This window comes from Pteronotus mesoamericanus, unplaced genomic scaffold, assembly GCF_021234165.1.
Source record: "Pteronotus mesoamericanus isolate MK-2021 breed Mesoamerican mustached bat unplaced genomic scaffold, CSHL_Meso_final scaffold_1186, whole genome shotgun sequence".
Classification (NCBI taxonomy): Eukaryota; Metazoa; Chordata; class Mammalia; order Chiroptera; family Mormoopidae; genus Pteronotus; species Pteronotus mesoamericanus.
This window is the reverse complement of record NW_026555302.1, coordinates 5,309,739-5,335,547: the sequence shown is the minus strand read 5'-3', so window position 1 is coordinate 5,335,547 and position 25,809 is coordinate 5,309,739. Positions and strand designations below refer to the sequence as shown.

Here is a 25,809-nt window from a genome sequence, read left to right as displayed (position 1 = left end):
TCTTTGAGCAGAAGGCTGAGAACCAGCATTCTACGCCTGTCTCATTATGACTTGATTACAGTTTACAGCTGGCGCCCCTAACCATGCCTACCACGGTGCCTCGAACAGAAGGAGGTAACAGAACACAGCACATTCTGGACTAAGACTGTCTGGGATGAAAATCGGATCCACCAGCACAGTCAGCTGTGTGACATGGAGCAAGTTTCCAAATCCCTCCATTTTCTCTTCCGGGATAATAATTGTATTCCTTCAGGGGATTATTGTGAGGGTTGAATGTGATAATAATTTTAAGGTGCTTAGCACATTGCCCGTCCCAGGGTAAGCTCTATGGATATCAACAGTTACTACTAGCTTCTGTTATAGTAGGCACTTGGAAGATGCTGGATAAGCAAATGAATGATCTGTATTAAGAGCAGAAAATTACCCGAGAAATACGGAATTGGCCAGGTTATCTTCATTTAGGAGCTTTTCCAGGCCAAATACTGCCACACTTTGTTTATGCTTCTAAAGCACATATATTCGGGCACTTGTCACATACCCTGAGGTGGCGATGAGGCACTACATGGAGTACACTGTCCCATGTGATGATCAGTAGCTGGCATTGGCAAGAACTCTGGCCATGGTCAGGAATACACTTTGTGGTTATGCCAAAGAAATTTCTTCCAGAAATGCTAACTGCCTTCTGTGGGAATTAAACTTGCAGTTTTGGCCTCAAGTAGCATTAGTATAAATCAATCAGGAATAATGGGAAATCAAGAAATTGTATCTTTCTAGAGGGGGCATATTTAAAGTAACCCTCAGCCAACAACTCAGCAGGGTGACTAGTTGGCCAGTAGCCATGTAGGACAGTCACATTTTAAGAAGGGTGCTGATGAATTCCTTTCCAAATATTCTCTAGAGAAACTTCTGTGATAAAAGAGAATGAGACATGTATGATCAGTGGCTCTATGTGACTTTCTCACCAAAATTCACAGCAAAAATCACAGGCATGTCACATTTTCCCACATCTTTGGGCCTTTGTCTGTGCTGTTTCCTCAGCCTGGAATGTCCCCACCCACCCTCCTACTCCCAGAAAATCACAGTGGCAAAGTGCAGAGGTTAGGGGCACAGATTCAGATCCCAGTCCCACATCTCCCCAGCTAGTTGACATTAGGCAAGTTGTCTAACGTCTCTGTGACTCAGGTTCCTATGGGGTGATAACTGCACCCACCTTGTAAGGTTTGGGGAAAATTACATAGGTAAATATTAGAATAGGACAGTTCATGAAACACAGTGAGCCCTACATAATTAGTGTAATTGTTGTCTTAAATGCTAGCTCCAGCTTTCGACCCTTGGGAAGGCTCTTTCATTCCCCCGGGCAGACTTATACGCCTCCTCTTCTACGCTTGTGAGTCCTACATTCAATCACAGCCATCAGGGTGTACGGTGCCGTGCCGCCTTGCAAACATACGGAATGCGGACACCGTCCTTGTACCGAGAGCCTTTGGGCCTTATGACAGAGCCATGAGCTTGATAGATGCCCAATAAATGCTTGGTTGGCATAGGAATACATTAATTAAATGCGATTTAAGCTTTTCAGCTTCCCATCAGTATGTTTTCCTTCTCATATGAAACCACTGAGTGATTGCTGTTGCTATGGCTGCTTCTGAAGTCAAATGAGGTAAGCTTCTGAACTCTCTGCAAGTTTGCACAATAATCATTGGTACCATAAGAATTCTCTATTGGTGTCGTTCACAGAGTGGATTAGTGTTATCACTGAGCTGGCAGAATGACTTGGCCCCACACGTGGTATCTCTGGAGATGAGCCTTAACGTTTCCTCAGGCCGACTCTTGAGCACCGCACGCCATCGGCATTTCCCAGGACTTGTACATGTCACAGCTCTGAGCGGTTAGTCACAGGCCATCTGCAAGTGGAGAAGGGCGCCAGCAGGAATGTGATCTAAGGAGGCACTATAAATAAACAGTCCTTCGAGGGCCGAGAGAATTTCCCTTTGTGAAAGTGAGAAGGGGATGATGGAAATAAGCAGCTTCCTGGCAATGAAAAGATAACATCCGGTCTGAGACGGGTTGCGACAGAGGAACCAGGAACCAGGGGAGGCCCTGGCCGCCTCGGTTCCGTGTGGAGCAGTGGGGAAAGCGTGAGGTTTGGAATCGAATGAATCAAATCTTAATTCTTCCATTTGATGAGTTAGCTTATTCCTCTTGAAAATGCAGAGACAAATGATGAAAACTACAGAATACCCTACGCATGTAAGAAACAATTCTATATGTAGCTGGGAAAGGCCCCTCCTGGACTCCCAGAAAGGGCTCCCACTCTGAACAGAGACCTCTTCATCGTCTTCACTCTTGGTTTGAAAGAGATGTCTCTGCCTCCTTTTCATTTCAATTAGCACTTTTTGAAGAAGTTTACCGGAGCAATAGGCATAAAGGTTTTCTTGGGATAAAACTTTTATTAGAAATCTGCTCTTTTTTGGCCACCATAGCTTTGAAATACATGGAACCCTCCAGTGTGATCCAGGGCTTAGGAGGACGTTTCTCACCTGAGGAGCAAGCAGTTAAGGTGGTGAGCGTCAGCGGCTGGCTGCCTCCAGCTGGCGAGAGCTGATTCTGCACGTGGCTTCCCACCTCCATATTCAATAACCCCGGCAAATGACAAATGCTGTAACAGGATTTTTTTCCCTCTTGCTCCAAAAGCTGGCTTCCCAGCACACCACTGACGGGGTCCCAAAGGACCCAAGATTGCCTCAGCCATCACTCTCTATTCCAAATTCTATAATAAAGAAACCACACACATAACTACTAGATGAGGAATGTTACAGAGATACAACACTATAAGGACAGAAAAAAGGAAAAACTCTGGTACATCAACTGCACATTCCCACCACATGAGGTTCTGGCAATCAGGTGCCTTGGGTTTTTTTTAAACTGAGAGTAACTGTAATATGCCAGGGAATTTGGAATCAATCTTATTTGGAGCCTCAAATGAATATATCCAAATGTCATATTACAGCTAGAATTCAAACATCTCAATTGCACATTGAGGGTAATATAATAATGGAATAACCAACTCGTCAAAATAGATGACCTGTCATTTATCCCGGTGAGCTAATGTAGTGTTGCCTTTGTAACTTTTTAATACATAGTGGTCAAATGAATGAACAGGCTTTGTTTCCTCTTACATGTTCTATTCTCTTCCAGTTTAAATGGATTTTTCTTTTTCTTCTGGAACTCCTAACATTATACTATTCCCCCAGGTTGGTGCTTGTGATAGGAAAAGGAATATAATACCTTGTCTGTATAAAGTGTCTGGTAGTGCTCAGAGGTCTTTATTATATGCAAACCCAATGAATGGTTAGACACACCCTCTAAAATAAGGTGCATCCATTTCAGACAAGGAAGAAAATGTCCATCATGACACTAAGAGCTGTGGACTCTGCACCCTATTGTTATCATTGCTACTGGATATTGAACAGTGATTTTCATAGTCATCAACACTACAGCCACTAGAATAACTACCAAGCTGCCCTTGCTTCTTTGCATCACTCTTTACAGTCAGAAAGCTCAGGACAAGAGTTTAAATCTCATGGCCATACATCAAGTCCCATGCCAAAATTTCAAACAAACCAGTATCTGTTCTTATTTTGGTGTCTGCTGTGGAATGAATATCCTCTTCTTTGCAGAGCTTACAAAGTGGTGGATATGGTAGGTGCCCCAAACACAAGGTAGTTCAAATTCTGGATAATAGATATTATTATTATTATTATTATTATTGGCATCTATCCTATTCAGGGTAGCTTATCATTTGAATCTCCTTCCTACATGTGGGGAAATGTCCAAATCATAAATCATCACCACTCCAACATAGGAGCTGGTATGCAAATTTCCAGCCTCCCTTGCAGATAGAATTCAGGCACGTGAATTAGTTGCTGCCAATCAGGGATGCTGCCGTAAGATTTTAATTCAGAAATAAGCAACTAGAGGAAAGAGGCTCTGCATGGACCATCCATCTTTGTATCTTTGATGCCGAGGGGAGGCAGATGTGTCTCTTTTTGTCATGGTACCAGCAGTGGTGGCTATTTTCCAGGCACTGCAATGGTGTATTTCTGATGTAGAAGCAGCAGCTATGGAACAGCAGCAGTTTTCCATTAGATCCATCATTTGATTTGGAGCAACATTCCTCCGGGCTTGTTCACTCAACAGTCCTGTGATCCACCCAGTATTTTTTATTAGTTAAAAGGTTTTTCCATTTATTCAGCAAGAGTCAGCTTCTATTGCTTAGAAAACTCTGACTAATGTAAGAACTCTGACGGATACAATTATTTTTCCTATTTCCCAGATGTGAAAATGGAGGCTTTAAGAGGCTAACCTGCTCAAGATCACAAAGTTAGCCAATGACAGAACAAGGACTTGAACCAGGACCATCATAAGCCAAAGTCCACCTTGTAAACCAGAGAGATGATACCACAAAATCCATACAACCGATGAATCAAAGTTGTCCTTGTTTTTTCAAGTTAGAATAAGTCACAGAAATACCCAGTCTAACCTGAAGTTCCGAGAAATAAAATGGCAAAGCCAAGGCCACAACCCAGATATTCTGATCTGATGCGCCTTCTACGGCACTGGGCGTCTCCGTGATCCTGGCACATCTTTGCTTGACATATTCTGAGATGGACTTTTAAGAGCTATTGAGTTCAAGGTTATTATACAGGAAGGAGATTATGATTGTTTTTGGCACCCCACGCCTTCCTTCTCTATTCAATGTCCGTCTTACTGAAATGGATTCTTTTGTAGTTCTTTCGGCAAGCGTCTATTTTTTTAAATCGTTTACCAGAAAATGCCTCCCCCCCACCCCGCCACCCATGCTTGAGCGATACCGATTTCTAGGTTGAACGTTATTTTTCATCAACACTTTCCCAGTATCTTTGTGCCTGACAAGAAGTTTGCTATCAATCTGCTTGTCCTTCTTTTATGATTAACCTGGATTTTTTTCCCCCTAGTAGGTTTTACTATTTTATTTTACTTCAGTACACTGCAACATCAGCTCAATGTGAGGTCTGTTCTTGTTTATTTTGCCTGGGACATGGTCTAAGGGTCCTTATCCTCCATCAGTTCTGGGAGGCTCCCCTTCAGAATCCCTTCCAACATGGCTTCCTTCAGGGGATAAACTGCTAGTTGCCCTCCAATATCTATGTTTTTTTCCTATTTCTTTTGAGAACAGAACTATCATTTTCAGAGGGGGGTGGTCGGGGGAACATAGCTAGAACCTCTGCCTGCCTCTGTAGTGGCTTGGTGGGATGAGCAATGATATGTATACCTTCTGGACAGTGCTTTTAAAGCAAACAGGCACGCATGCCCCTTTTCCCTTCCCTGCACATTCCCCACGCTGCCGCCTGGACCTAACACACAGACCCGGGGGCCAGGGCCAAAGAAGCCACGCGGGGTCCTGAAACAGAAGCCACAGCCTGAAAATCACGGAGCCACCCTGCCAGCTCTTGACATCCGGGCTGTTGTACGGGAGAGAAATAAATCTCTATGTTGTTTAGACAAAATATTTGGGGGTCTTACCTTTTAAGCAACTTCTATACACCTGAACCAGTGTACCCCTGTCTCTACTCTCCCTCCTCCTTAAACCTTCCCTGCCATGCTGTGCCTGTGGGTGTGCCCGTTGCCTTCTCATTGTAGCCTTCATGTCTCCTGCTCTTGCTCATAGTTTTCTACCTCATTATTCTCTGTGCTGCATTGGAGGTGACTGTCTTCAATCTTTCTTCAAGGTCACTTTGTCCTCTTCAGATCTAATGTGCTATTTAGTGTATGCCTTTACATTTCTAATGTGAACAAGTCTATCTTTAATGGCTATTGGGTTTCTTCTTAAATAAAGCCGCTCTTTTTTAATAATATAATATTCTTTCATTTTATGCTTTCTTTTAGGTCTCTGACATTTGAAAGTTATTTATTTCCTGACGTCTTCCAGATTGTTTTTTAACTTAATTTAGTTCTCAGATTGCTAATTTTCCTGTTTATCTTTGGTTTCCCCTTCAGGATGATTCATTTCCTCACTTGGTTGGTAATTTTTTATGAAGATTTCAGCAGGGCTGGTTACCCAGTGGGTACCTGTGTGCTTAAATTGCAGGCATAACCCCACAGAACAATTGGTTTGTTTCTGGTGAATTTCTGAGGGTTCCAAGGTCCTGGATGAGGTTTTATGGTAATTTCTCAGGTTGCAGTTTCGAGATCCCGTAGGGTTGTATACATCTGAATCCTACATTGACTCATGGTAAGTCAAGGGGGACACATTTTCCCACCCGCGGCCCCAGACCAACTCCAAGCTTCCTTCCTACTTCTTCGCAACACTTGTCAATGTTTTCTCCTGTCTCTTCTTGTGGGTGAGGCACCCTTCAGGGCTCCAGGCAGAACTCTGCCCCAGTGAGGGTTAGGTAAGATATGGGACACCCAGTCAAATTTGAATTTTAGATGTATATTATTTATTATAAGTATATCCCATTTATCTTTTGGGAAATACTTACGCTAAAAAAATTATCCAGTGTTTATCTGTAATTCCCATTTAACGGGGCATCCTGCACCTTTATTTGCTAAAGCTCGCAGCCCTAGTCACAGCGCTGTGCCTACACCTGCCTGAGGCCACCTGTCCTGCGGGGGCCTCAACGCCACAGCCCCCAGGTTCCAGCACGTCCAACATTATCCAGTTACACGCTGGCTCCGAGTTCCTCTCTCATACTGCGCACTAGACTATTTCCCTTACTTTTTTCAATATTAGTTGTATGTAAATATTTTTAACTGCTGCCACATTTTATCTAGGCTTTCAATGTGATGGCAGTGGGAGGGAAGCCTTGTCCATGACAGCTGTCTGCCACTTGTCAGAAGTACTTTAATTACACTTGCCCCGACCCTCCAGCTGATGCTCCCCTGTGCCATCCAGTGGAAAGCCTGGAGCGAGGGCTTAACTCACCCAAGTTAATTGGAAGATGAGGGAATATGCAGGAACAAGTCCTCGTGACTTGTGTTTCAGAGATGCTGTCCATCTCAGCAAAAGGAAGCTTTCTTTTTTGGATTGGAAGGGATGGATTTTTCAAAGACAGGCAAACATGTCCCAGTTTTAGCTAAGGTCTGACTCCCAGAGAACCTGGCTACCCAAAGATTTTTCTCTATATTTTGGGAGCACAGAAAAGGGAAAAATATTCTGACTTGGCCGCACGTTATTTTCACTGGCCCGACTGAAAGATAAGAAACTAGGGGATAAGGTAAAAATAGAAAATTATTAACTAAAAAAGGTTTAAACATGTATATTTTAAGATCTTTGATTATTCAAAACCTAGAAAATGGAAGACACCTAGTCATAGGATGAGACAATAAAGTGCTCTTGTATTGGAATGTTTTCCTTTCAAAATAGTTCTAAATAAAGTTCTCAGAATAGAAAAAGAGTATTTTGTTTTCACTTTGGACATGGAAAATTCTGTGAGCCAAAAATTCCAAACCCTTTCCTGATATTTTGTGATTTTTTTCCAACAATTCCACACCCTCCACACGGTTTCCAGGCAGGGCTTTGATGATGATGATGATGATGATGACGATTCAGGCAGAGATTTTGACATAATCTCCAAAGGAAGTTTTACTTTCTGGTTTCACATTCTCTGTGTTAAAGCTACTAATTGGTTCAAGACAAGCATTTAAAATACACCACATTTTTAAAACTCTGTTTTGAGATGTGTGTGTGTGTGTATGTATATATATATATATATATATATATATATATATATATATATTTAACATTCCAGAAGTCTTACAAACTGATCCATGCCCTGGGCTTTCTGCACCCTCTGACAGGCTCTGCTGCTGAAAAATTCATGATTTGTAAGCCTCAAAGTCTGCATCCCTCCCAGACATCTCCTACCTTGATGTGAGTTCACAGAAATAAGGTGTCCATACTGCTAAATAGGAACTATCCCTAATTCAAAGGAAATGGAACAATGCTCCCGACTCTTGCCTCTGTCCCAGAAGTTGTTTACTGTGTGAAGTCTTTGGCTCCAACCACCCCCACCTCCACCTCCTAGGCCTGTAGGACTCTCCCTGCAATCGGTCTGCTCCGTTTATAGAAAACTTCCTGGGTGACAGAGAATGACTATCCAAACTTTGCAAACATTCTAAGTCAGAGAGCCACATTGTTCTAATACATGTTTTATTAGATTTAACCATGCAGTCTGGGAAACATTTGGAAATTACACAAAAACATAAAGGAGTGGAAATCACATGTATCTTCACCACTCACATACGTTTGTCTGCATAAAACATATTTTCAACACAAATGAAATCATGTTCTACAAGTTTTAGAATTTGCTTTCATCGTTTATCTGTATATAGGGAACATTTCCCACCATATTAAATATTTTTCTATGGAAGCATTTTAGTGACAATTGATTCCATTTTATAAATGTGTCTTAATTTGTCCCTGCCTGGTGTCGCTCAGTGGATTGAGTGCTGGTCTGTGAACCGAAAGGTCACCGGTTCAATTCCCTATCAGGGCACAAGGCTGGGTTGCAGGCTGGGTACTGGGTTGGGGGCATGTGAGAGGCAACTGACTGATGTTTCTCTCATCCATAGATGTTTCTCTCCCTCTCTTTCTCTCTTCCTTCCCTCTCTCTGAAAATAAGTAAATAAAGAAATATTTAAAAATATGTGTTCATTTGTTTCATCAGTCCTATATTTGGGGGCTCTGTGATAATTATCCTTGCAGAAAAGCTGTTCTTGCAGTCAGCCATGATTGCATCCTTGGGATACATTCCCAGAAGTGACACTAATCTTTGGTCTGAATAATACACACATATTCTAGATTCGGGGTACACATTACCAAATTACCTAACAAAATGCTTATCACTCTCATCAGTAATATTTAAGAGAATCTATTTACTTGCTTTAAGGAATCTTGCATAAACTATAAGAGACTCTATCATACAGAAGTATTCTTCCTTAGTGAAAAGGATTTACAACGTGATTTCTTTAACACTGAACTCTGCCAGCGCATGTAAAACGTTATCCAATTTCAAGGATGACTTTAAGCTTCTGTGGACATTTTCTGTAACACAATTAATAAAGAAAATAAGGTATTTTCTCTATTTGATTTTTGTTTTAAAGGAAGCATGTAATCTCTCAAAGAATTCTTTCTCTTCTGTCCTCATCTCAAAAGAGAAGAGATGCCACAGTGCAGCGCAGTGTTTCTGCTCCTGATCTGTGGTCTATTTCATATTCAGGTTCCCAGCATGCACTGCATAAACACGGAGCAGCCTGACATGCTGAGAAGCCTTCCCCGAAGACTGCAGCCCACACCCACCCATCCCTCCACTGAACTCTTATTATACTTATTGTCTGTACCACGCAATTAGCATTTTATTATATACTGTCTTGTTCTCTAATTGTCTGTACCACACAATTTAGCACTTTATTACATTCTGTCAGATTCTATAATTGTGTCATGTATTTTTGTCTTGTCTTTCCCCCTAGATTACAAGAACCAGTGTGGCAGGGACCCGGCCCGGTCCTGCTTTGGCATTTCCCACAACACCAAACACTGTCCCAGGGAATAACAAAGTGGGTCTTTGACAAACACTGGCTGGTTTATCACTCGGTGGGTGGGCATGTTGGTGGGTGGGTTGGGAGACTGGTTGGTTGTTATTCTGATGGGCTTTAAGTAGACTGAGCCGGAGGAGAAAAGAGAGAGGAGCTTGGGTCACAGGACAGCTGGCACCGTGTCACCCCAGCCACTACCCTTCAGCCCAACCTGCTTTGGCACCTAGCAAGTCATTTAGTCTCCACCTACATTTCTCTGTGTATGTAGAACAAGTCAGTCAAAACATGTGACCAGACAATACCATTTTTTAAAATAACATGAAAATCATGGTTTTCATCTAAAGATTTTACATTATAATATTGTCCACTTGTGTAGGTCCTGCCATGTAGAGCGAAGAGGTTATGGTTTAGAATTAAAGAGACTTCATACAAGCTCTGTGATCTTCAACAAATTGTTTAACCAATGTCTGTCTGTCTGTCTGTCTGCCTGTCTCTCTCCCTCTCTCTGTCTCTGAAATGAAACTCTCATTTCTCGTCTCTGAAATTATTCCAGTGACTATAATTATTTGTGATACTGCCATTGAGTGTCCATGAGCCTGCTGGAATATTCTTATTTTTTCCAATTCTGCAAATACCGTGTCTTACAGTAAGTGTTGAGTGCTATTATTATCACAATAAACATAACTGGTGGCTCGGTTTGTCTTGGCTAAGGAGTATCTGCCTGCTCTGTGATTCATGGGGTCACTTCTCAGAGAATAAAGTCAGATGATTACACAATCTAGCTTTCTTGGTTGAAGAGTTATTTACATTTAGTGGCCTATCCCATGACGTCAGACTTACTGCTAATAAATAATAAGAGAAGAAATACCGATATCTAGTATTAACAAATCCATGTCCCATTGTCACTTTTCTCTCTGCTCTAAGCACTGAGGTGACTCGAGCACTGAGTTAACCATATTTCCCTGAATTTGGGATGACACAAATAAAATGTTCTGTCTTTGTGTTGTCTGCTTGTTCCCCTTCTGATAAATATGTTTTGCCATACTGTTTTTGTTTTCACGTTTCTGGCCTTGTTTTTTCCATCAGCAGGTACACAATAAATTGTAACGAGTCAAAGAGTTGTTCAACGTGGTATTTTCTCAAAACAAGATCAGCGTAAGCTTCTCCCAGAAGTTCTGTTCAAAGCCTGCATGTTTTCTACCCCTGAGGACACAAGGAGCCTAGACAGCTTTGAATGTCCTACTTTGTAGGGCAGAGGGCGCCCTTTAAGAATAGCTTCCCTCCTTGTGTGTGTGTTGCCTGAGTGTTCCTTTGGCAAAGATGAGCAGTTTCCTTCTGTGCATCTATGCTGAGTGACTGCACGATTATTCTTTCAAAAGTTCTTATCAAGGTCTGCCAGGTAATAGGCAGGGAGGGGGTGCCAAAGATACGAAGGTAAAAACCACACAGTTAGGAACTCAGCTCTGGAGGAACCCACAGTCTAGCGGGAAGCAGACATGTCAGCAGATAATTGCCACGTGAGATAAGCGTGAATACAATGTGTGTGGCCAGGGTGCCAGCCTGAGCCCAGTTGCGCCCACCACTAAGAGTATGGCCAGCTAAGGGAGCAGGTGATGCGGTGAGGAGCTGATTAGACTGGAGGGAGCTGACCGCTTGAGAACGTGTTCATGGCAGCCTTGGGGTGGAAACGATGATCAGAAGGGGTAGCCTTGCGGCGAGGGTGAGGAGAAAAAAATGCCTTGTTCCTGCCTTAGCTCCCTAGGCTCACCCCTGAGCCTGTGAAGGGAGATCATGCATATAGGGAGGGAGGAGCCTCAGGGAAACGCTGAACACAGGTCACACTGCTTTGGGACCTGGGTGAAAACAATACGGCAATGTAAAAGAAAAGGGGCATTTCTCCCTCTTTAGGCCTCAGAGGAAAGCAACCTTGGCAGTGTCTGACGACGGCTGAGATGGAACACTGCCCTCTAGTGGTCTCATGGCAGGGGACACCAACAAGGAGCTCAAAGTCGACCGGAAAAGAAAGGAGGAAAAACATTGGTGCTACAACCCTGCCTCCTGAAAAACCGGGGAGACTTTGAGAACAGGACGGTTGTCTGCTAGACAGGTGGAGGCACAAGCCAATGCAACGTGACCTGGTGCTACTAACATAATGACCATCCCCATAGCGCTGAGGCACAGGCAAACACAGGGCAAGCCGCTGCACAGACCCAAAGTTGTGCGAACACCAAAAAGCATGTGTTTTCTGGCCACAGACTAAGCAGAGTCATGTCTAGACCAGTTAGTAAAGGGATCGAGGTCTGGTACGTGGAGAGACCAGAGGTCCAAGGTAAGAAAAGGAGATTCTGAGAGCAACGTTGGGATTGGGGTGGAGACAGAGGGATGGTGAGAGGAAGGTGTGCTTCCCCTTCCCTGTGAGAGAAGGGGTTTAAACCCAGCCCTGGTGGAAGTTTCGAGCAAGACAGGACTATAGAAAACGGCCCTGAGGTTTCAGACAGACTGGAGTCAGATGACTGGACAGAAATGCCCAGAACCGAATTCTAAAAATAAAACTTACCTCCTGAGCTGAACAAAATGAAATTCTATCTACTAACACATGGTTAAGTAGAATTCAAACAGACAAACAAAAAAAACATTTCAAACAGTACTAATGGGCACACCGAAGAGAAGTCCCTCCTGCCTTCAACCCCCTTTCCCAGGAGAAACGATGGATAGCTGCTGGCACAGTAGCATATGCATGTGAGTGGTTAAAATATTTAAATAGCTCCCTATAAGTTGGTAAACTGCCATTGCTTTAAGCTCCTGGAGTGCTGCCCCTCCCCCTGAAAATTTCAGTTGATCATTAAAGAGTTAAAGCTTATGTATTAGAGGATCCCAGCATCCCTGCCTGCCAGTGCTACACCTGCTGTTCAGTATTCTGAACATCACTGTTTTTCTTCCAGAAACTATCTCTGCATATCAAGGTATACTTCTACATGGGCCTCTTTTTTTTTTTTCTTTTAATACAAATGGAAGACTTGAATACCGCTATGTACTTGGCCTCTTATTTTTTAATCTACATGGTTCACCTTTAAATGCATGACCAAATATAGATTGCACATTTTTCTTTCAGAGCTAACAATCTGGCTTCAGCTGAAACACCTAACCTGAGAAAGTGCTGGAACAATTTATGGGAACTTTCCAGCAGGCCCAGGAAAACTCGGTCAATAGGATGGTGGAAATGATGCTGAAAACTGGAATCCAAGTGAACTATTCCAGGACAGCAATGGCCTGATGGTCTGGGCAGAAGGAAAAAGGAGAAACAAGACCAGCAAATTCTCCCCAGGTGCCCCCCCCCCCCGCCCCAAGGCTCTCTGGGCTCATGCCCCCTCCCCACCGCGGCCAGCTGACAGGAGGGGTCTCAGCCCCCAGAAGCCCAGACTATGAACACTCACATTCAGCTGTTACCAAGAATCTAACCAGCCTTGGATGGAAAAGAATTAAATTTCAAACTGCACTTACCTCATCAAATTCTTTCCAGTGAGTTTTCCCTTCACTCAAAAAAAAAAAAAAAAAAAAAGAACATAAAAGTTCTTCATAGAAAAGATAAAATATATTTCTCCCAATTGCCCCATTTTTACCTCAAATGCTAAAAGGAAGCAGACTTATATACATGGGGGAGAAAATACTAAGTTAAACTTGGACCAGATTTTTAAGTGTCCTCTATATATCAAAAAGTTAAGACCACTGAGTGTACCCTTTTTATAGCCATGTTTATCTTCAAAACACAAAGAACCAGTATTTGGGGGAGAGGGCGACTTAATTTTCTATGTCTAATTTCTATGTTTCTAAACATCTTTTTTTTTCATTGTTTTAATATTAAGAGACAGATTTTAAAAGAATGTTAAAATTGAAGATGTCAACTGCACAAATTCTGGGGAAAAAGAGAATAAGGAAATGGGATCAGGAAAAGATTATCTAGTATTTTTTAAAATTTATTTTTATTTTATACTAAATAAATAAATTCCCAGAAACTTTCAGTTTGAAAAAGATTCAGTGACAGAGAAAGCAGTTTGTGCTGAGAGACTGCCCCCTAGTGGTAAGTTTTTACCTCATTCAGAACGTGAGCCGCCCTGAGTTTGGGGTGCTTTTGGAGGACGCGCTCCCGACTCCCTGAGATCCCTGGGGGGCCCTTGGTGCATTGGCACCAGTAGGAGAGGCTCTCTTGTGCGCTTCCCCTGAGCCTGCGTTCCCGGTGAGCCGCCTTCAAAAGGAGTTTGTGCCGCTGTAATTATCCCGATGTTGTCACGGAGGCCCTGCCAAGCACAACTAATGTTAACTTTCTCTTCTGTTTTCAACCAATGGCACCTTCATAACTCTCCCTTCCTAGGAGTGACACGAGGCCCGAATTCCCCATGTATTAGAAGGTGATCAATTAATGTGTTTAACCCATTGGTTCATGAGTCCAGATGCACAATTCAGAAAGAGGGTCTCGAAGTCAGGAATGAGGCAACAGTCTCCAGAGTGTTCTCCAAGAGGCACTAACTGCATACAGCCCTCTCCCTCCAGCTCCTGTGTCCCCCTTGCTCCATGGCTTCCGTTCCCTGTGCTGACCCCGTTCCTCTCGGCCATAAGGGTCCCTACTACAGCATCAACAGCAGTCAGCAAGGAGGCCCCCTCCTCCCAGCCGCGCTACAGTCTTTGTTCCGGCCGCAGAGCGAGCGTTCTGCTCTCGGTTACTGACATGCACCTGCATTTCGTGCTCATTCAAACTTTCTTGGGCGCCTACCACGTAGCAGGCACTGTGTGTGGCCCAGGGAAGAGAGCAGACCCGTACTGTCCTCAAGAAACTTACAAACTAAAGGGCAGAACTTTTCTCTACATTGCCGGGTTTCATACTTGAATTGCAGTGGGAGGAAAAAAAAAAAGAAGACATGATATAGAATATATATATATATATATATAATTTATTTTTTTCACAAAAAAAGAGACAGTAGTGTGGTGATTGCTGGAGGAAGGAGGGTATAAGGGGACTACATGGTAATGGAAAAAATATAATAAAGACAAAATAATGATTTTTAAAAGAGAGAAAGTTGAAGGGAGTACATTTTTCCAACCCCACCCTCTGGGCCGCAGGGGGACCCACGCTGTCCTCTGCGCTGTGGGCAAACAAAGAAATAGGATGCGGCGCCGGCCTTGAGCACTGCCCAGTGGAGTTAGAGGTCAGGAAACGAAAGCATGAAGAGTTCAGTGGTGAGGGTTTTAAAATACTGGACAACAATATAAGAAAGGTCACAGAGCCCTTGCCACTTCCCAGCAACGCGCTGGAGGCCTGCGGCTAGGACTGAGCCTTTTGCTGCCTCTCCCTTCTTCTAGGTCCTATTCTGGTCTAAGACCGAACTTGGCTGTCACCTCCTCCAGGGAGACTTTTCTGAAACAGTCTCCTGCCACACACACATGCACACACAGACACACACACACACCCCCTCAGCCCACATTAGTCTCCCCCCATCCGTGTTTCTTACTACCTTTGCAGAGGCCTATCGCTGCACTTCCCACGTTTTTAAAGAGAAATGTCTTTCCCACAATTCACCATAGAGGCTGTGGGTTTCTCAAGGGCACATAGTGGATTCTGTGATGTGCCCTCTTCCTCCAAGGAATTCCAGTCAAACCCCCCCATCAATGGTGCTGTGCGGAACTGTCACCGGAGGGGGCCTGGCTCTGAGTGGGTCTGCCCGGGGCCAGCTGTAGTGCGTGGGTTCTTGACTTCATGTCGGAGAGATTTCACAACACGGGTGACTATGAGGATCTATGTATTTTAAAGCTGAGGACAGTGAAATAAGGGAAAGTGCAGCATAGAAGAAGCCACAGGAGAGCCCAGGCTGGGCTGCCTTGGCTCACTGAAGGCAGAGAGAAGGGGGCCTTGGGGACAGGTTCAGGGGATCAGGCCGGGACAAGCTGCCGGCTGCCCGTTGCCTGAGGGAGACACGTGAAGAAAGGAAGGAGGGGTGGAAGGAGGAAAAGGCAATGGTGTGGGGGGCTCTCCAGCGGGAGCCCTCGCTGCAGGGGCGCCCAACCTTTCAGTGTCCCGGGGGCCACACTGGAAGAAGAAGAGTTATCTTGGGCCGCGCATTAAATACATTATGACACATACTCGCACAAAAAATCTCATACTATTTTAAGTAAATTTACGATGCTGTGTTGGGCTGCATTCATGGCCACCCCGGCTGCTTGCAGCCTGCAGCCCGTGCTGGAGAGGCTTTTGCCAGGGGAGGGTTTTGGTAGAATATTCATCAGCTCTCCTCGTGCGTCCTTTCAGGGGCGTGGTCTCCACTGACGGGGAGGGCGGGGCGGGGGGCGGGGGGGGGGTGTCCTTCGGTCTTTGAGGCTGGCCCTGGCATGGCCCGCCTGGTTGGCTGCTGTCTCCAGGGAGGTGACCGCCTGCACCTGGCTGTAAATTGCTTGGCCACTGCGTTCAGCTATCTGTCTCGGTTTCCCTGTTCCACTTGCCAAGGAATTTCCCTAGCTTCTTACTATCCTGTCTCGCAACTGCCGCCCTAGGAAGATGGGCACCCTCTCTCTACCGCAGGTAACAGCCCCACATGACAAGCTAAAGGCTCTCCCTGCCTTCCAGGGCTCCCTCTCCCAGTCAGTCTCCTGCACATCGAGTCTCACTTTAGCATCTGCTTCTTAGTAGCCTGACACATTAGTATAAGGAATTGCTCATACTGCCATATTTATATAAACAGGAGTTATATAAACAATTAGAACATCAGTAGAATATTGGTTGATGATGTTAAACCTAATGACCTATACCTTTTGGGTATAGAAATACTTAATTTTGCATATATTAAAAGTATGAGTGAAAAAAATTACATTGTCCCATTAGGATATAATGTTCTTGTTAACATTACAAAACAGACAGCTGTAACTAGAACACTTCCTCCCTTTCTCCCGCTCCCTTCTTCCCTTCCTATTTTGAAAGAGAACAGAGTAGCGGTGGAAAGACTACTCTCAGGCTACTTGAAATCAAATGAAATCACAACACAACCACTCAGTAGCTCTATGGCCTTTAGCAAATCACGTAAGTGATTTAAACCTCTGTTTCTGATCTAAAGTGGGATGATAATGTTTCATCTGTAAATATGAATTTAAAATATGCCCACCACATAGGATTGTTTCATGAATTAATTAATTACTGGTGCTTGGTGCAATTAAAGAACGATTATTATGGATTTAATAGCACTTTGCAAACTAGAAAGCTCTTTGAGGAATTTATTTTCTCTAAATGAAATAATAAACATGAGCCATTGCTTTGTTTGCAAGACTAAAGTTACATCACATCACTGGAGAAAGCAGAGGACTTGTTTGGGTGGTGTTTCTGATTTATTAGCGCAGGACATGATTTCAGAAAATAAACCCTTACTATTCCTGCAAGTGGAGGTTTTTGGGTAAAAATACATTTCCCTTTCAACTGTTCTCAGGAATAAGCCAGAAAAGCCGCTGCATTTAGTACCTAATCCACTTTTTAAATCGGTTCATCTCTCTTTTTAACCTGAGAGTGTGCGGTGGTGGGGCAGTAGCGGCAGCCAGAGGAGCTGCGATGAAATGACCATGAAACACCTGTTGTTGCAGTGCCAGGGTCTAAGGAAAGTCAGACCAAGACGTAAAGGTGCCCTGCAAGGGTCAGCCAGGAGCCCGCGGACCGTCGCTGCGGACACCGCGGTGTCAGCGCAGCGGCTCGCAGCTCTCAGGGAGCCTCGCGCGGGTGATCCCTTAGCCCCGCTGGGTCAACTCAGACCCAGGGAAGAACTGCAATCTCGGGGCGCGCGATTCTGCGCGACTCTGCGCGACTCTGCGCGACTCTGCGCGCCCGCGCCGCCCTGCGCGCCCGGCGGGCAGAGGCGCTGAACTGCACCCCCGGGGCGGCTGGGCGTGGCGGCGCGTGGTGCGGCGGGACGGCCCCCGCCAAGAAAAAGAGCGCGGCGGAGCGGAACGGCGACACTACGCGGAGCGGCGGCGACTGGCACGGCGAGGGAGGCGACCCCGGCGTCTCAGGTGAGCGTGGATGGACGGCCAGGGACGGAAAGGCCACCAGGGAATGCGGGCTGAAGGGCGTACGAGACGGGGTGAGAAGGTGGCGGCCCGGGGCGGGGGAGGCAGATAAGCTGGGAAACGGAGCCAGAGGAAGAGTGGACGCTGCACCCTCCGGCCTGGAGCAAGTGTCAGGCAGGACGAGGGCAGAGGGACCCCTGGATTCCTTCCAGGTCACGCAGCTGGTCAGTAAGGTTCCTTTTGTAAAAATGATCAGGATTAGCGATTGAGCAAAAGAGAGGTTAGCGATGAAACTCCATACAATTTTTTCATTGTATGAGAAGTTGGTTGTACTTCTGAGATTGGTTTGTTTTGTTTCATTTCTCTATTTCTGTTTCTTCCTTTCCAAGTATTTCTCTGTCAGTCGTTCTCTTTATTCAGAGTTGCATCCTCTTTCTCCCCCAAAGATTTCTTTTTTTTTTTTTTTAAACTTTGCCCTTTTCAGAGAATTGGACTAAGGCAACCTGAATCCTTTGTGCTAAGTGTTCTTGTTTATGGATAGAGGCATAAGATTTCAAGAGTAATACCCCTTCCCCAGTGTTTTGAGTAATCATATTCTAAAGTCACATTAAACCTTTGGCTGGAGAACATTCTAACCATTTGCTTTTGGTACAAGCTATAAAAGAATTTCAAAGCATAACATTACTAAGTTTATTCAAACCTCAAATTGACAAAATATCCGTGCTTCTCCAGTTACAGCTGCTGTGATCTTTTACCTGGTCTCTTCGTGAGAGTTTCACAGTTCACAAAGCCAGCAAACGTTGCTCATTTATTTAGAGCGTTGATCTGTGCAAAGATACATCTTTTAAAGCTTTTCCTGTTCCCAGATGGCTTACAGCTCTGATGTATGGTTTTTGATAAAAAGCCAGTGTTTGGGGAAATTCTAAGGGGTTTGAAATTATTTTCATCCTAGGGGATCAGGGAACATTCCTAGCGTTTTAAAAGTTAGCTAGACTGAAGGGATGAAGCAGGAGACAGGGGCATCCTAGGTTGGAGAGCCACAAGCGGAAGGCAAGCAGGCCAGACGGGACAGGGTAGGTAGCCACGGAGACCCAGACCAGGGCGTCCGGTATTGAGTTCATGGAAGCCCGGGTGAGAGGTCATTGGCAAAGGAAAGGTCAGAAATGCCTGCACTCCTGGAAGATTCACCTGGCAGACTGTGTGAATGGAAAGAAGGTAAGAAAGTGGGAGTTAGGACAGTGATTCCCAGCGCCCATCACCGCCCCCCCCCCCACTATGCTTTGGAAGTTTTAACTAATCAAATTATACAAAGTCACTTAACATGATTTCTTTTATATATGTATAAATGCCAGTCTGAGCTTCTGACCATCGTAAGAATATCAGTGTAACTGACGTGAGCATGAAATAAATGCGGCTAGAAGCCCAAGAATATGGAAGTCTGGCGTGAACAGCCTCAGACAGTTTGACTGCGGAGACTTCCCGCTGAACCCTGCTCTTGGGGCTCCTATCGCTTGAACCTCCTTGAGCCCCTTGGGCCCCCTGGACCTGGGTTGTGCCCACTGGTGTAGATAAGAGGGGACAAAGGGTAAGTTATGAGAGGGGCAGCCGAGGGAGATGGAAGGAATGCAGGAAAGCAGATAACGGACTTGAAGTGGCTTAGTCCCTGAACAGGCAAGAGGAGCTGGTGGTGAGGAGGACAGGGAAGAGGCTGCTGGTAAGGGAACAATGGCCGTTCTTGCCAATGTCCCATAGCCATCAGACAAGATTTCGTGGAGGGGGCTGGGTTTGTATTTACTGTGTTTCTGGCGCTATTGTTTATCACTTTTCTGGAATTAATTTAATTCTCTCAACAACCCTAGGTAGTATGAGTCCTATTAACCACATTTACAGAAGGGAACATTGAAATAGAGAGGGGTTAACTAACAGTCACAATGAGTTTTTAAATGTGCCAGTGTCCTCAAAACTATAATATACCCCCTCTTGTTGATTACCTATAGACATCACTATATTTGCTCCAAGCCAACCATCTTTCGTATAATTGTCCCCAAATGCTCTGTGACTATATTTTATGTTCTTCTTCAGTTGTTAGACTTCACATTTGTGGCTTCGGATTTTTGGGTCTTATGGCTCAAACAATAGTAACATTTCCTGTAACTAGTAAGTGGCAGAGCTGGGAGTTGAACCAGGCAGTCCGCCTGCGGAAGCCAGGCTGTTAACCAGGAGGCCGTGTTGCTCTCATTCCCTCTGGGGAACAACTGCCTGGCTTTCTTACACTGGTCGTGGACAAGAAACTGGCTCACAGACGGTGAGGGATCCTTCTTCCCCGAATGAGTTCTGTCAGGTTGACTCCCTCCCCTTCTGTGGAAGTCACCATCCAGCTACAATCTGAACACGTCGTTCAACCAACCAAAACTCCATCCATTTTAATTGGACACAAGCTGTCTGCAGAGCAATCAGTGAAGGAAAAACAAAGGCAAATTGATGTATTCCCTGTCCTGGGGAGCGTGGTCTAGTGCAGGAGAAAGAGTCAGTAACTGTGATTTCTTTATGCGGTATATTAGAACTAGGAAAACGGGACAAAACTGGTCAAAATTAGAACCTGACAGGGTACTTAGTGAAATCTGAAGATAGCTGCGTAGATTACACTGACTCCTTAAAACTGTAAGTGCTGATGTTAAGTAACTTTCTTGCTTAACAGGCTGAAGACAGAGGGAGAGATAAGAAGGTCCCTTTTCTCCTGACCATATTTCCGTCTGAGTAATAGCAATTCTATATTTGAACTCCGAGTTAGGTTCATGTTCTTCCTTGGGTCTGTCGTTTTCTTACCCCTGCTCTTTGAGTGTTGACATTGCCTTTTTGGTGGTATGTTGCCAGACCACTGTTCTCCTGACTTTGAAAACCAGCCTCCCCTCCTTTAGAATTAAGCTCTGAAATTCTACGTTCTCACTTGCTCTGTGTTTGCATACGCATAAGCATTTTTCACAGTTCAAAATGGTGAACGGACTTTGCCCAGGAGTTTTATCATTAATTAACATTCCTTGAAGAAAAGGGGAATTATGTTGTATGTTTTCCAGACTTTTTTCAAGAGCTCAATGGCCTCCCGGAAGAAGAAACTTCAAGGTCTGGTTGCTGCAACCATCACGCCGATGACTGAGCATGGGTAACTACCATTTGGGGTCTCAAAGGGATCTGTTCTCACGCCACCCAAGGGACTGATATTCTCTATGTAACAGTCACTTAAACTCTGCACTTCTGTGGTACTGGTGTCAAGGTGGCAGCTTCCGTCAGTCGTCTATGGCCCAAGGCAGAGCCGAGGTCTCCATTGCTCAAACAGTGCAGAGAGAGAGGAGATTAGCTCCAGCAGCTGGCCTTTCTCCCAGGGGCTATAGCTCCACAGGGCAGATTCTCCTTGGATTTTATCCCAGCCCCGGCTTTCCTGAAGAAGGCCAGTGGACTTGGGTAAACGTTCATTTCTGCAGGATTTCGTCTCCAACCCTGGCCTGACCCCTGTGTCTAGATATTTGCATGATTCCACCCCAGGCTGTTCATAGACGTGATGAAAGTGGAAAAGGAAGCTACAAAAGTGACCCCGTTCGGCATGTTTACAGTCTCATTTCAACATTGGTTCAATGTTGGGGAGCCTGCAGGAGTGGGAGGTAACAGCAGATGATTGCTGAGAAGTCATCGGCCAAGCGAGTATTTTGACTTCCTGATGAATCATATGGCAGTCTCTTTGGTCATGTGCTGTGTGTCTACACACTACGTATAGCTCCTCCCTGGACATTGCCACTTAGAAAAAGGAAATTCAGACACCTCCTGGATTTAAATGTTTTTGACCTTTCAGAGGAGTCAGTCTGTCAAAACCATCAGACTTCTGGCTTCTTTAAGCTTCTCCTTCCTTTCTCTATAAAATATGATGGTCATACCTACGTCACGGAGTTAAGAGTGTTAAGTGAGGTTATCCATAGAATAGTGCTTAGCACAGGATCAGTGTGCACTTAGGTCCGTAAGTCTGAACTGCTCTTGCGGCATAAGACCAGGGTAAAAGGAAGAGGAGGAATTTAAGATATCTTTAAATAAGTCGTGTATTTATTTTTGGTCGTCCGTTGCTGAATTTGTAAATATTAACCCTACCCCTTTAAAATAGAAGAAATTTCTTATAACTTTTACTGTTCTCATTCAAAGTTGGCCACATCACTGTTTTCCCTTAGCTCATTAGAGTTCAAGACTTGCAGTTTCTAAAAATCATGAAAAACACACCTTTGCTAGGGCCTGAATAAAATTCTCATTGAGATGGCATTTAGATTACTTGGTGATTAGTAGCAGGGTTTTTTTTTTTCTTTCTGTTGCTTCTCCCTTTCCACAAGTTCTAAGAAAGACTGAAGTCAGCTCTTTCTCATTGTGTCAGCCACTTGTTGGACAGATAAAACAGAGGACACGTGATTGCATGAGCAGGCAGAATTTACTTCCTGTTATGGAGTAAGATCCTGTTTGCAAACTTAACACACTACATCAGGTTGATGCTCCGTAACCTTTTCAGTCAGACCCTTCTTAGACTCAAAGTGGCTTCTGGAAACAGCCTTGCTGGTTCATCTGGGACCCACTGAGAGTGTCAGTGGGTTCTTCCTCCCTTTTCTGCTCTTTTCCTGGGACACCGGCCCCCATGTGTTGGCAATTACTAACTGACTGCTCAGCTGGTTCCATCTCTGTCTGCCCAATACCTCTGGCCTTCCTGCCCCCATCTCACTGTTCTCTCTTTTTTCATCAATTCAAATCAAAATAAGAATACATTTTTTTTTTGTAAGGGGCCTGTAAGAATTATATTATTACATTAAAAATGTATATAGCCCCTAGTAGGCACGTAAGCTGCGTCGGTTCCCTTTTCTCCCACTCCTTGCCCCACCCAGACATCCCCATAAGTAGGAAGCAGGTTTGGAGCACCTGCCTGGAGCAGGTCAGCATTAATGGACTTGCCCACAAGGGGACCTGCACTTCAGACATGTTTTCAAGGGCTAGGACCCAAAGAAGGGTCACATGGAATCGCACACCAGGACATTCTGCCTGGTGGCCTGCCATCGAGGGAGATTCCCTGAGCTGGCTCTTCTGGTGTCCCGGGGACTCCGTGACTTGGAATGGCTGGACAAGAACTGTTACACTGCATCCGTTTTTATTCATGATTCTAAGGAATGCTCATTAACGAGTCCACTCTCTCAGTATACGTGGGTGTCTTGGAGTGGGGAAATTGGCGAAAAGAAGCTGTGTACAGTCGGCCCTCCGGCTACAGCCCCATTTCCCCAAACGCCTCACACCCTCTTCCCGCTGTGCTCTTCCACGTTCTGTGCCCCTGCCTGTTTCTGCCACCGCCCCCTTCTTTCTCTGCTCCGCTTGAACGCTTCTTTTCACCCATCAACACCGTCCGTTGGTGATTCTTCCTCATTTTCCCTAAAAAGAGTTAGAGGCTCCTTCCCCTGTGATCCCACAGCACCCTGCGCATAGCTTTTCATGTTACATCAAAATCATTTGTGTACAGTAAGCATTCCAATGACTGTGTGCCACGTGCCTGTCTCTCCCAGCAGGCTCTGAGTGGCTTAGCCATATTCTACAGCTATTTCTGAAGTACTACTAGGCAATACACAAGGACTGAGCGTGTATCTTATTTATCTTTATATCTTCAGCATCTAACACAATGCGCGGTACATTTTGTTATTTCATTAGTGAGTATAGTACAAGGATGAATAATGCTGATGGTCAAAAAAAAAGGAAGAAAGGAAGCTTACACTGATTAGCTGAACACTCTGTGTCAGCCGTCGGGCCGGGCATATTCGTGCATCTGTTCCAATTTAGCCTCCAAGGACTCCTTGGCAGAGCTGTTATCCCCAGTTGTGCAATGAATGAAACAAAGATCCTAAAGGTCTTGCCCCCAGCTGTGCAGCTGAAATGGGAAACCTTCCTGTACCCAGCCCAGCCCCTTTCTGTTTCTACACTGGAGTAAAAGACTTTTGCTTTCCTGAGTTGTTTCGGGAAGTCTCTTTTTCCTTCGGGCAAATACAGTCGTTAGAACAGAAGGTCTCTTTCAGGTCGGCCACAATATCAAGGGAAAAAAGTTGTGTTTTCTCCCTCACATGCCCTTGACTTTACCGTGGGAATCATCAGCACAGGCTCTAGTCAAACAAAACCCATGACCCCAGTCAGAAAGGCTGGCCTGCTGCAGTGCGAGTTACACAGATGATTGTCTTCTTAACTGTGTTCGGGAGACTTTGTGACCCATGTGTGCAGAACATGCTCTGGCAAGTTGGGGCAAACATGATCCCTGCTCGCTTCTCTACTTGAAGGAGCTTCGAACTAACCACGTACTGTAGCTGTTTTGCCCAAAGCGCACGTAACTTCCATCTGATTTCAAATGCTGAAAGATATAGGTGAAGGGCGAAAAGATTGGAATGTCAGGTTTTCTGATGAGTGTGCCAGATCATGCCAATTGGAGAAGTGCCATCCTGTTGATTCTGTGCTCTCAGAGAGAGAGAGTCTTTCCTGTGTACTGGGGGCCAGGAGAGGAAATAAACAGTAGTGGAGATTTTTCTCTGAAAAGAGACTTCAGAAAAACTCTATTATCCTTACATGGTAAGAGGAGAGATGTAGTCTGCGTGAGGTTTCATAGTTCACCCACTCAGGGCCTCTGTTTGTTCTTTAAAATAATTCAGTTAAAGGTCTCTCCACTTACAGAGTTTGGAAGTAAACTAAAGATTTAGGAATAGAGCATTAGCTACATGAATTATGGGCATTTATACTGTGACTCGTGTAGCCACTATAGTAGCAGAATGGCTGAAGATGTGGGAAAATAGTCAATGTGGAAGACTGTGAAAAAATATTACAATTATGTGTAATATGCCTATAGTTATGTAAGAAAATACTGTGTGGTTGTGAATAGAAAAATATCAAACTTATAAGAGCAATCATCTACAGGGAGATCTTGACAGGTTTTTTTCCGTTTCTTCTTGTGTGTACTTTCCAAAATAAATTAAATCGCTTCTGTAATACGAAAAAAAGTTAAATGCTTTTATTTATAATCATGGACCTATGGCAAAGACTCTGACTCCACGGGACCTGAAATTAAGATGTTACATCTGAGTTAAGAATGAGAATGACGACAGCGAGCCGGGGGCGTGGTTCTGCGCCAGTCCCCCAGGGTGGCGGATGGTTGGCTAGACATGTTCATACAGTAAAAAGCCAGTGCAGCTTTTTCAAGTGAACTTTTTCAAGTGCCACCTCGCACTCCCATGGGCACCAAGCCACAAAGAGCCAGTGAGGAGAAGAATAATTAATTCTCATCGTCCCATTTGCTCTAGTGACTTGCTGGTAACCGACACAGCGCCTGCAGCAATGAACAGGATCGCAGGTGCCCTGGGGAGGCAGAGGAGGCAGGGAAACAAGGAAGGGAGCAGAGACCCCCGGGAAAAGGTTCTTCCTTTTACCACCCGAGCCCTGCTCTCTGGGTGCCTTTGTGACAAGTATGGTAACAGCTCCGGTGATTTCACTCGGCTCGCTTGTGACGGGGGCCACTGAGCACCTCTGCCAAGGCTGAGACTTGCACCCGTGGTCAGGCGGGAATCGGAAATCCCTGAGGGGACCTGGGGCTTCTGTGCCTCCAGAGGGGACAGCCACTGAGCCTCCCAGACAGCTGGTGTTGTGCCGAAGTGTACGCCTGGCCTTGTTAGAGCTGACTTTTCAAAGAAAATCACTTTTTTTAACATGGGAAGGAATGTTCACAGTGTGAAAATCAACAAAACACATGTGGGGGCCACCCCTTTTCAACCTCTGACCTTTCCAAGGGGATTTGGTAGTTCCAAAAGGCCATAAGTCTAGGGACGTTCCGGGTGACTCTGCCACTGCCCCAGAAGTTCCACTGGTAGCAGCGCTCCTGTAGGCCAGAAGCATTTTACAAGAAGCAGCAAAGTTTCTCGGAGGGATAGAACATCTATCACCCATGAACAACCCTAACCTGAGTGAAATTGCCATAGCTTGTCCTTTATGAAGGCCTAAAGGAGTAGGGGGTTCAAGCGTGGATGGAAACGCTGCCCGCTGAAGCCATAAGAGAGTGTGGAGTTCACTGAGGAAGGAGGAGGACCCTGGGTTTCACAGACGTACCTGGCTGTGCAGCCCGCTGCCTGGAGAGAGGGGGTCCAGGGCAGAGCAGACAAA

The 25,809-nt window shown here is 45.0% G+C and overlaps 1 protein-coding gene across 1 annotated transcript in view; it reads left to right on the top strand.

Moving 5' to 3' along the window:
• Positions 1-17,564: 17,564 nt before the first annotated feature.
• Positions 17,565-25,809, top strand: part of NPL (N-acetylneuraminate pyruvate lyase) — a 30,151-nt gene continuing 21,906 nt past the window's right edge. Inside the window, exons 1-2 of the mRNA XM_054587535.1 lie at positions 17,565-17,616; positions 20,688-20,773. Coding sequence (XP_054443510.1) covers positions 20,706-20,773 — 68 coding nt within the window. The 5' untranslated portion in view covers positions 17,565-17,616; positions 20,688-20,705. The remainder of the gene's footprint in view (positions 17,617-20,687; positions 20,774-25,809) is intronic.